The sequence below is a fragment of the Helianthus annuus genome, chromosome 10 (assembly GCF_002127325.2).
Source record: "Helianthus annuus cultivar XRQ/B chromosome 10, HanXRQr2.0-SUNRISE, whole genome shotgun sequence".
Lineage (NCBI taxonomy): Eukaryota > Viridiplantae > Streptophyta > Magnoliopsida > Asterales > Asteraceae > Helianthus > Helianthus annuus.
This window is the reverse complement of record NC_035442.2, coordinates 6746989-6758892: the sequence shown is the minus strand read 5'-3', so window position 1 is coordinate 6758892 and position 11904 is coordinate 6746989. Positions and strand designations below refer to the sequence as shown.

Below are 11904 nucleotides of genomic sequence, written 5' to 3'. Positions count from 1 at the left end.
TAGTGGGTTTGTATAACAAGGTTTAGGTTCGTCATCCTCCGGAAAGGGACCTACAATTAATGACCCAACCCATGCCTCCCACACCTTTCAGTCTTATAATTGCCAATGTGGGGTTAGCTCACTTGATAGAGGTTCATACATGTCAAAATAGCATTTTTTATATGTTTCGACGTAATGACATTTTGACCCCCCTTGATTTTTACGTGCATATTTTTGTGTTTGTATTGATGTAAATTTAATTTGGTTTACGTTTTGACGTAATTATTTTCGAAAATGAGTCATGTTAAATATAATATGTTTTTGTGCTTATTTTTATGGACGTTTTCAGTTGTCTATGTTTTGATCAATAAGCAATTGCAAAAAAACTGGTACTCTCAAATCATGTCAAAAAGCCGACCCCGCAATGCGGGGAAACATTTATAGTTTAGTTAATTTGTGTAATATAGGATTTAGGAGTAAGATTTGCCATTCAACAAAATACATATTATGTAGTTAATTTATGTAATATAGGGTTTAGGACTAAGCTTTGCCATTCAAAAAATGTATATTATAATTAGGGGTGAGCGTTTCGCGGTGCCGATCCACGAGAACCTTGGACCCTACCCGCGAGAACCTTGGACCCGAACTTTTTTGAATATATGAGTTGGTTTCCGGTTCTAGATTTATGTGAAATATCGGTTCCGGGTCGGGTCGGTTCCGACCCGGTGGTTCTAGTACAAGAACCACGAGAACCATTTGTATTTTAATTAGAATGTATAAAAAACTTACAATTTATATAAATGGTCCAATAGATATCTAGTCTTGACGCAAAAAAAATATAACAATACTCTTCTTCTGTCTCTTCCCTATTCTTTTTTATGTGTTAATGTAATCGATTTAACGTAATGTTAACACAAGATAAATGAAGAAACAATAATTTATCGACCGAAATCAGATTAACTAGGGGTTCAGATTCTGCATAAAAGGATGGTTCTCTCTCGTTCGATTCGGATGGACAGATCCTTTTCTCCGGTGAACACTGCAAAACAGAGCACCGTTAGTCTCGTCAAGGGGAGGACGGGGGTTCTCTCCTTGACCCGACTCCGGCGTGAGAATAAATATGTGTTTATGGAGAAGAAGAAGTATTGAGGAAGTGTGTGTAACTTGAATATCATACCTGAATTATCTTCATATTTATAGCCGGGAGTTTAGGCGGGAAAACCTGTTGGTGAAAAGTTAACGGAAGATGCTAACCCCGTAAGCGGTTATTTTTCTTCCGTTATCTCTTTTGATCGGATCGTGAGAGCACACGGATCGCAATCCTAATCAAAGGCTCGGGAGATGCCACGTGGAAATTGGGCAAATGGAGGTTTTTCCTCAATTCCATGCCATCATCGTGATCCTGGGATGGCCTGGGGTGATGACACGTGTCCAGACGGTTAACCGTCTGGTGATGCATGGTTGAGTCTTCTAGAAGCTCAAGGCCATAATCTAGTGTGACTCTTTACCGTGTGGTGTTAGTTTGAATAAATAATATCCAAGTCTGGGTATTATTAAGCGGAAATGTCTAACTTAGGAGTCTCATTCTTTGTTTGTTATGAAGGCGCAAGGATTCATGATTTTCCTTGTATCGCGCAAGTGTTGCTTGTTATTTTTCTCTTAAGCTCTCTGTAGGACCAGTTGCGCGGCCGCGCAAGGTCAAAAGAGGGCTAAGAGATGAGGTTGTGGTATGGTCCCAAGTACTTGATAAGAGGTTTTTGAGACCTTACCCCTTCAAGTCCCCCCAGTCTAGTGTTATTCTTGTGCAAATAAGTTGAGCACTGGACTCTGTGAGAGAAATGCTTTGTGGTGCGAAAGTAAGGAATCTTCTATGAGAAGATTTCTTTTTTGCTTATTGAACATTTTTTGATTTTTTGGACAGATGAACAGTTTTGAAAAAGATATTTATACCTTTGTTTGAACTGTTGCAATCTTGGAAAAAAAAGTTCGTAATTATGAGCTTGCGATAGCTGACGTCATTTTCTTTAAGCTCTGTTGACTCTTCGTCTTCTGATTTAACAGTAGTTTCTGGGAATTTGTGTGGACTCTGTCAGGGGGTTTTAAATGAGACGTGATAGTTGTAGTGGCAGCGCTGTTAAGTCGGTCCTTGATTTGACACTTAATCATCACATTTCTTATCTCGATATTGCTGCTCTTGGCCTATATATTCATTTTTGGGTATAATATTCTTCTCCTAATTTTGGAAAAATGGAGAACAAAGGACAAATCCGATGGATGAGACTTTCTAACGTCTTGAAGGTGCTTGATGCTGCTGAAGGTTTGATATTACTTTCAAAACCGGTGACTAATCTTGCTGTTGGAGATGAAAAGGTTGAGAATGCAAATCGTCGAGAAGCTTCTGAGGACTGGCTCTTTCTTCGTCTTGCAGACGACAATAATGGTGGAGTTACCCGGTTATCGGCACATCTCGTGACTCAGTCTTTTCTGGTTGGTCGGAGGGGGAGTTCATTGATGGTTTACCAACGTCGTCGTCGTGTTGCTGTTCCGACTGCTGTTGAAGATGATGAAGAGGATGTCAATCCTTTGATTGTAGATCCTCATCCCTTGTCTGATTATGGTGAGGTTCTCCATACTATGTATGAGGTGTTGGATCAGCTTTCCTAGGTTGTTTATGTTGTAACTGGTACTACTTTTTTGAAGAAATACTTGCTGTGTTCTCTGTAAATATTTGCTTAAAGTGCTTTTTGCTGCACTTGGTATGTTACCATTGTTTGTTCTGATTATAATATGTTGCATATGTTTAATTGCTTTTAGTAGGTAGAGCGAATGAAAATGGTATTGTGCTCATGTGTGAACGTATGTCTAAAATGCGCGTGAAGCTTATGCCTATTTTAGACTGTTCATGAGGTGTACAATGTGTTACCATAATGTTTTCGCGTAACCGAAGAAATTATATGTAATTTGTAATAAACAATAATGTGTAAAGATAACTTTTGCATTAATAGGGCGCGGGGCCAATAATACAAAGTAATATAGGAAAATACATTGCCTGTATAGATTTCGGAAAGTTTTGGCTATATATAACACCTGCGCAACTGCTGCGCGTTCCAGGTGCGGGGAACCAGCGTCCCATCAACTCTTTTCAGGGTGTATGCCCCTTTGCCCAAGACCTCGTTGATGATGTATGGGCCTTCCCATTTTGGCGCCAGCTTGCCTGGCTTTTCTCCATTAGAGGCTTCATTGTCGCGCAAGACAAAGTCTCCCGGAACGAAAGTACATACGCGTACGCACGCATTGTAATATTTTTCGAGTTTGGATTTGTACCTTGCTTCTGTGATGGCGGCATTTTCACGCCTTTCTTCAAGAAGGTCTAAATCCAATCTCCGTTCCTGCTCATTGTTTTGTTTTTCCATGGCAAGCATGCACGGTGATGGAAGGCCAATCTCAGCTGGAATTACCGCTTCCGATTCGTATACAAGACTGAATGGGGTTTCTCCCGTGCTAGTCTTTGGCATAGTACGATGAGCCCATAAAATGCTGGGAAGCTCATCAACCCAACCTCTGCGCGTCGTCCCGAGCCTTGTTTTTATACCATCAACTATCTGTTTGTTGATGCTCTCTACTTGGCCGTTTGCTTGTGGGTGCGCCACAAAGGCAAAGTTGTGTTCGATCTTCATTTCCTTGAACCACTTTTGAAGATCTTCTGATGCAAAATTGGTGCCGTTGTCGGAGATAATGCGTAATGGTAATCCGAATCTGCAAATGATATGTTCCCATATAAATTTGCGGATTACCATTGCTGTTGTTGAGGCTAATGCCTTAGCTTCGACCCATTTTGTGAAATAATCAACTGTGACGATAATAAATTTTACTACGCCCGGCGCATCAGGAAATGGGCCAACAAGATCGATGCCACATTGTTGGAAGGGCCAAGCGGATGTGGCTGGTACGAGCGGATTTTTTGGACGGAGGGTTTTTGGTGCGTGTCGCTGACAAGCTGTGCATTTTCGTAATAACTCAACTGCATCTACGTGCATCCCCGGCCAATAGCATCCGACGCTCATGATCTTAGCTACTACCATGCGCGGACCCGTATGTATTCCGCATAAGCCTTCATGGATCTCCCTGACTAAGTACTATGCGTCTGTTTTGTCTACACATCGCAGGAGTGGACCCATGAACGATTTTCGATACAGAATTCCGTCCGCCATCTCATAGTTTATTGCCTTGTGTTGGATTTTCCTGGCTTTGGCCTTTCCCTCCGGGAGTTTGCCGTGCTGTAAGTACAAGATGATCGGGGACATCCAGGAAGGATTGCCAACTTCTACAATGTTTACTTGTTTGAGAGGAACGGAAGGATTGGACAGTACTTCTATGCGTACCTTTTTAGCTAGGTGTCTGAAACTGGTAGCAACCAATTTGCTTAATGCATCCGCGTGTTTGTTCTCACTTCTGTTTATATGGTTTATTTTGAACGTCTGGAATTGACTGATTAGCATTTGCGCCTGTTCTAGGTATAACGCCATAGCTTCACCTTTCGCATCATAATGGCCATTAACTTGCTCAGCTACTAGTTTTGAATCGACATTGGCTTCAAGATTTTTTGCTCCCATCTTAAGCGCTAAACGGAGGCCTGCTAAAAATGCTTCATATTCTGCCTCGTTGTTCGTGCTTCGGAAATCTAAGCGTATGGCGTATGTAAGTTCGTGATCATCTGGGCTGATTAAATGGAGACCAGCACCTGCCCCATCGTCATTTGAAGCCCCATCTGTGTGCAGAGTCCAGACTCTGTCATCGAAAACAGGAACAGGGTTTTGGATTGCTTCACATTCTTGTATTTTATCTATGGGTACTTCAGTGACGAAATCTGCTAAGACTTGCCCCTTGATTGCTGGTCGTGGTCTATGGAGGATGTTGTATCCTCCTAGTTCGATAGCCCACTTAGCTAATCTTCTCGCAACATCGGGTTTAGACAAAATTTGCCCCAAATGATAGTTAATGAGAACTATGATGACATGACCTGAGAAATATCGGCGAAGCCGTCGAGATGCATGTACTAGCGCAAGGACCAGCTTTTCTATCATTGAGTAGCGCGTTTCTGGCCCGGTGAGCATCTTGCTTATGTAGTAGATTGGGGTCTGGATGTTTTCTCTTTCTACCATCAATACCGCGCCGACTGCTACCTCTACTGCGGATAGGTACAGAATCAGCGGCTCTTTTTCTCGTGGCGCGGTTAGTGTTGGTAGCTGAATCAAACACTCCTTCATTTGTTTGAAGGCTGTTTCCGCTGCTGAATCAAACACTCCTTCATTTGTTTGAAGGTTGTTTCCGCTTCTGGCGTCCATTGGAAGTGAGTCTTCTTAGCGCAGTTTTGTAGCGTACTTATGAATGGGTAAGACTTTGCAGCGTGATTTGCTAAAAATCTGTTCAAGGAGGCTAATCTTCCCGCGAGTCTTTGCATTTCTTTTACTGTGGAAGGCGACGGCATTAGTTGGATGGCTTGTACCTTCTCCGGATTGACTTTAAAACCGTCCCTTGTTACTATAAATCCCAAAAATTTCCCTTCTTCCATTCCGAAAGAACATTTTGTTGGGTTGAGCTTTAAGTTAACGCTGCATAACGAATTGAATGTTCGCTGAATGTTCTCGAGCATAGTTTCTTCTTCATGGCTCATGATGACAAGGTCATCCATGTATACTTCAACTGTTTTCCCGATATCTTTTCCAAAAACCGTGTCCATCAGTCTCTGGTATGTGGCCCCGGCATTACGCAATCCGAAGGGCATTTTGGTATAGCAGAAGATACCTTTATCAGTTCTGAAAGCTGTCTTGTCTTCATCTTCCTTGTCACACCCCCAAATTCCACTATGCGGAGTACCACCGCTTGGAGGCGTGACGTGACCAGGATCGAGCCACCAATCATATTGAACAACGTAATTAAGTAAATGAAACCAATCACAATACAATTGGTGACCAAAGCTAGTTAACTAAGTTCGAATTAAACAGCGGAAGCATTAAAAGTAAAACCCAAAATATAAGTTCATAGTTCATAAGTTTAAAATCCAAAACGTAGATTTAATAGTTCATAAGGATTAAGTGATTTACGGAACATGACAGTCCGTATCCCACAACAACCTCCTCCTCGTGCAAGCTCCATAAGCATCTAGCGACCTGTAAGGCATGTAACAACGAGTCAACAACAAAGTTGAGTGAGTTCACGGTTGGTTGATTTGTTTTAAGTTGTTTCTGAAAACGTGGTTTGTCTTTCGTTGGCGTAATTGCCGTGGGGGTTACCACGAAGTTGAAAGTATGTTTAACCAGTTCATTCCTTATTACCCAAACCATATTCATGATTAGTGGGGGCTTCCCCATGAGAACCACTAGACTGTACCATATCGACCACTAACGCAAATAAGTTGTGCCCTACATCAGTGTCTATCATCACTGACGGTTTGCCATAGTCCATTAGTACAAGCCCATCCGACTGGCATGGTGTGAGGTTTGTTAAACCTAATAGCGCTATTAACTAATGACCCGCTCGCCATTGGCCTCGGCGATTAAGTCGATATAAAATTGAGGGACTTATGATAGAGTTTTGTCTAGTAAGTTGTAAGGTTGTTGTCCTACCCAAGGAGGACGAACGTACGTAGTTCTACCCAAGGAGAATACGCAGGAGTAATATTGGCATCCTACCCAAGGAGGATGGCCGTACATATCCTACCCAAGGAGGATATGTAGATTCAGTTTTAAATTCTTTAACCCATTCCCAAACCACCGCGAATCCCATGCCTTAGAAAGTGTGTGAACTCACCTCGGTTTGCTCGGTTAGATTCTCAAAGATAGCTAACAGTCAAGGTCGGTCAATCACGTCCTAGTATGATTACCACTTAATTTATTAGTGACTTCAAATAAGCACAAAATTCCTACACGCATCTAACACATAACATGCATCACTTTAGCGGTTTATGCCCATGTAACCTCCCATCTATTCCCGTTCATAAGCAAGCATACGACATTGCACATAGCACTTTTATTGACATATAACATGTTAGATTATTCTCAGATAGCCTACCCGACATTTAGACACGCAAAATCACTACTTATGTCGTTTCAGCTTTTATATTCAAAACTGGACTGTTTTCGGGGATTTTAATAAAATAGTTAACGTGCTTCAAAAATTCTAAAATTTTTACAGAAGGTCCTATATATTCCAAAATTTATTATGTAAAAATATCAGAGTCCAGTTCGTTATCTATATTTTATAGAAAATCATTTTCCCGACTGCAATCAGATTTGTTACTTTCTGATTGCAGTTTACGGAATAATTCACTAAAAATTAACCGTAAGTCCGATTGACGAAATTTTAGTTGGAGGGTCATCCTGACAACGGTGACCAACTACTGTAAAAATTCTATGAGTCGATTTTACTCAGGTTTCAAGTTATGACTCCGAATATGGCCCACATTTTCTGCAGTAAAAATGCAGCTTGAGCTGCTGTCCAAAAACAATCCTTTAAAAATAGTAAACGGTTTCGAAAAATTACGATTCCAGTGCCATTTGTTTAGTTATTCTAAAATACACATTTTAGGCTTTAGAAAATCGGTTTTTCGATTTAAAACGGTCCAGTTACAGCCTGTTGAAGTTGGCTGGAAATACAACTCAGCAAGCTGTTTACATTGTAGCGGTTACTAAAAACGCATCAACAAAGGTCCTAACCATGGTTTATCGATGGTTTAATGTTCAAACCTCAATCATGCTTTAACCAACCCTAAACCAACCAGATTTCAACTTCATACAACCTTTTTATATATGGTTTTCATGCAGAATTTCATGTTCAACTTTTTAGTGTTCATTTTCATGTGTTGCTTGATTATCATCATCCTACTAAATATCATAACAAAGAACAAGATGAAACAATGGTTTGAAGGGACTTACTACTAGCACAAGGCTAGGGTAACAATCTTAGTGCAAGGATGATGAAGAAGTGATGGTGCTAGAGACTTGAACAAAGCTTCTTCGTGGCCCTTCAACTTGTAACTACTTTGAATGTTCTTCAAGCTTGGAGGGGAAACTTGTATGAAGAAGATGAAGGTTATGAGAGAGGGTGGTGGTGAAATCGGTTATGGGGGAGGGGGGCCGAAAATTAAGGGAAGGGGGTGAGGTTGAGTGAAGGTTTTGAAGTGATGATGAGTTTCCTTGGAACTAGAAGCAAACCTAATACCTAGTGTCATCATTCATAAGATTCTTGGCCAACAGAAGTTAAGATCTCCTTTACAAAAATCTAAACAAAATATATATGTAATCATGGCAGATTTTCGGTTGGGGGGGGGGGTAAAATGAAAATTTTTGTTAACTAATAGGTATTAAATTAGAAGGTTAAAGATATTTTCAAGAATAGTGGGTGTATGCCATGTTTCTATAGTGTATGGGGATTTTTGTGACCGTAATTATTTAAGAATAATAAAATAATATTTCTGACAAAATTTCGGTGTCCCGGGTAATGTCCGGTTGTTCGGTCAGATACTGTTTCGTTAATTTGTTTAATTGTTCCGTAAGATGTCTTATAGGTATATTTTTGTAACATAATTAATTCCTAACACTTAGGAAAATATTCAGGACTATTTAGTCAAGTTTTCTGCATACTACTAGTATGCTAACACGCACATGTAAGTATGACACAGTAACAGGAAACAGTTAAGTAATTCAACACAGTCACTAAGCACTTTAATTATCATTAAATAATCGTACGGATACATGCAAATACGAGGGTTGTCACATTCTCCCCCTATTAAGAAAATTTCGTCCCGGAATTTAGCACGTGGTTACTGAGGAAGCTAGTTAAGTTGCGTTGGTTTCCTGGTTTTCCTGGGGTGTCACATTCCTCCTTCATGAGGACCTGATGATAACCTTTGTAACAATCGAGAAAACACTTCCATCTGAAAGATGCCAAAGAATCGACTTTTTTATCGATTTCTGGGAGTGCGTAGCAATCTTTTGGGCAAGCTTTATTTAGGTCTTTGAAGTCGACGCACATTCTCCACCCGCCGCTATGTTTTTGAACCATGACAGGGTTAGCGACCCAGGTATGGTATTGTACCTCGCGCAAATTCCGGCTTTGAGTAATTCTGTGACCTGCTCGTTCATTGCCTCCGCTTTCTCTGCGCTGAGACTTCGTCTTCCCTGCGCGACAAGCTCCGCTGAGGGTTTGACATTGAGACAGTGTTGCGCTATTTCTCGCGGGACTCCGGTCATATCTGCTGGGCACCAAGCAAATATGTCTTTATTGTTGGACAGTAATTCCTTCAATTGTACTCGTATTACGGGTGAAATGGCGTGCCCTGGTAAGATTCTTTGCTCTGGGTATTCTTCATTTAAGACCCATTTCTCCGGTTCATTTGCTGTTGATGGCTTGGCCATTTTTGCGGGTGGTTCATCATCAACGTACATGACTTCTTTGCTTGAGTACAGGATTGCTACTCCTGTTTCTGTTGGGAATCCGCACGCAGCATGTGGAATGGAAGTGATCATGCTAAATTCCCTTTGTGATCTTCTTCCTAGCAAAACGTCGTAGCGTGAGGTTGCTGGCATGACCATGAAGTTTACTGTGACTGTACGTGAATGCTTGCCATCTGATAGAGTCACATGGAATGCAATTTGCCCTAATGGAAATACTGCTTCATTGCAAAAACTGGTAAGGGGAAAATCAACTAGCTCTAGGCGTGCTTTATCTTCTGGATCCAGCTGTTTGAAACACTGTTCATATATGATGTCCATTGAGCTTCCTGGATCTATGAACATGTAGTCCGTTTTGTAATGGCCGAAGATGCTAGTAATGATTACTGGTCGTTCTTCCTGAGGGCCTCCAGGAACAATAGGAAACACAACTTGTTGTTCTCTCCAATGTTGATTGTGGTGTCGCTTATTTGGTCTTCTTGAGGGACCTCCTTGCACCATATGCACTTGTTTAGATCTGATTGTTTTGGTGTCTTCCACCATTCCGTTTTGATTATCAGTTTGGATGTACCACAGATCAGGTGCCTGTGAGTCCAACACTGTAGCTCCGAATTTTTCACCAGATCTGACGTTCGACATCCCAGATTTATTGATTTGCCCAAAAATTTGTTCCATGTTGATCTGGAACCTGTCAAACCAGTATTCTGGAGGTTTTTCTGAGAGTCGTTTTGAATGGTTATGAACTGTTATGGAGTCATTTCCTTCTGACTAACTGTCGTTGTTTTCTTCTTTTCCCAGAATTCCGTCAACCTGAATGTCCTTGAATTCAGATCGAGGACTTGGTGGGTGGAAGGATGAATTCTCTGCCATGTGAGAACAGAGAATGATAGGAAACAAATCGAAACGAGGAAAATAGGTAAAACAGAGAGTTCGGTGGGCGCCAATGAAGAAACACTAATTAATCGACTGGAATCAGATTAACTAGGGGGTCAGATTCTGCATAAAAGGATGGTTCTCTCTCGTTCGATTCGGATGGACAGATCCTTTTCTCCGGTGAACACTGCAAAACAGAGCACCGTTAGTCTCGTCAAGGGGATGACGGGGGTTCTCTCTTTGACCCGACTCCGGCGTGAGAATAAGTATGTGTTTATGGAGAAGAAGAAGTATTGAGGAAGTATTGAGGAAGTGTGTGTAACTTGAATTTCATACCTGAATTATCTTCATATTTATAGCTGGGAGTTTAGGCGGGAAAACCTGTTGGTGAAAAGTTAACGGAAGATGCTAACCCCGTAAGCAGTTATTTTTCTTCCGTTATCTCTTTTGATCGGATCGTGAGAGCACACGGATCGCAATCTTAATCAAAGGCTGGGGAGATGCCACGTGGAAAGTGGGCAAATGGAGGTTTTTCCTCAATTCCATGCCATCATCGTGATCCCGGGATGGCCTGGGGTGATGACACGTGTCCAGACGGTTATAACCGTCTGGTGATGCATGGTTGAGTCTTCTAGAAGCTCAAGGCCATAATCTAGTGTGACTCTTTACCGTGTGGTGTTAGTTTGAATAAATTATATCCAAGTCTTGGTATTATTAAGCGGAAATGTCTAACTTAGGATTCTCATCCTTTGTTTGTTATGAAGGCGCAAGGATTCATGATTTTCCTCGTATCGCGCAAGTGTTGCTTGTTATTTTTCTCTTAAGCTTTCTGTAGGACCAGTTGCGCGGCCGCGCAAGGTCAAAAGAGGGCTAAGAGATGAGGTTGTGGTATGGTCCCAAGTACTTGATAAGAGGTTTTTGGGACCTTACCCCTTCAATAAAGAAAAGTATTATTTTAAAAAATAACAATTTATTTTTCTTGATATATTTTTCAGCTAGATATACATGTATGGATGCGATATATTACATTATATATTTATCATAACCAAATCTGAAGTATATATTTATGTATGTTGCTCTAATCAAATTTGGTATGTTCCGGTGTATATATGCATGTATCTTTGTTTTGTGTTGTATACATAATGGATTCGCATAATGTTTTGAGTGACGAGAATGACAAAATCATTACTAAAACATAAGTTGGGAAACAAAAAGTGACTTAAAAAAGAAGCTCATGGGCTATTGTTGGAATCGTATGAAGGAATTCTTTGAGAAATGTGTTAAAAGAATGGGAAGATCTAAACCTTCAAAGACTTATTACATAAAAAAGGTTCTGGCTCATCAAACCCTTTACCCAACCCATTAGAATCTCTAGGACCCGGAACCACATAGTCTTCTAAGGTTCGGTTTCTGGTTATCAATTTCATCAATAAAAGGGTATAAGGTTCTGATGGATCCGGGCCAGTCAGGTCAGGTCGGTTCTGGCCCTTTGCACAACCCAAATTATATAATTCCTTTAAAATTGTTTTATCACTCAAATTCATTACAAATTCAAATTAATTTCATAAATTCCAGTCGCTTTTGAAAAGATTTTAAATTC

General features: G+C 40.8%; 1 protein-coding gene across 1 annotated transcript; it reads right to left on the bottom strand.

Annotated features, from left to right (window-relative positions):
* Positions 1-4115: 4115 nt before the first annotated feature.
* LOC110880469 lies at positions 4116-5246 on the bottom strand. The gene has a single exon (XM_022128992.2). It carries the CDS (start codon positions 5244-5246, stop codon positions 4116-4118), a length of 1131 nt encoding a protein of 376 aa, XP_021984684.2.
* Positions 5247-11904: the final 6658 nt, after the last annotated feature.

What these genes read in the sequence shown, in the direction of transcription:
- LOC110880469 (XM_022128992.2), bottom strand. Translation starts at nt 5,246, where the DNA reads ATGAAGGAGTGTTTGATTCAGCTACCAACACTAACCGCGCCACGAGAA.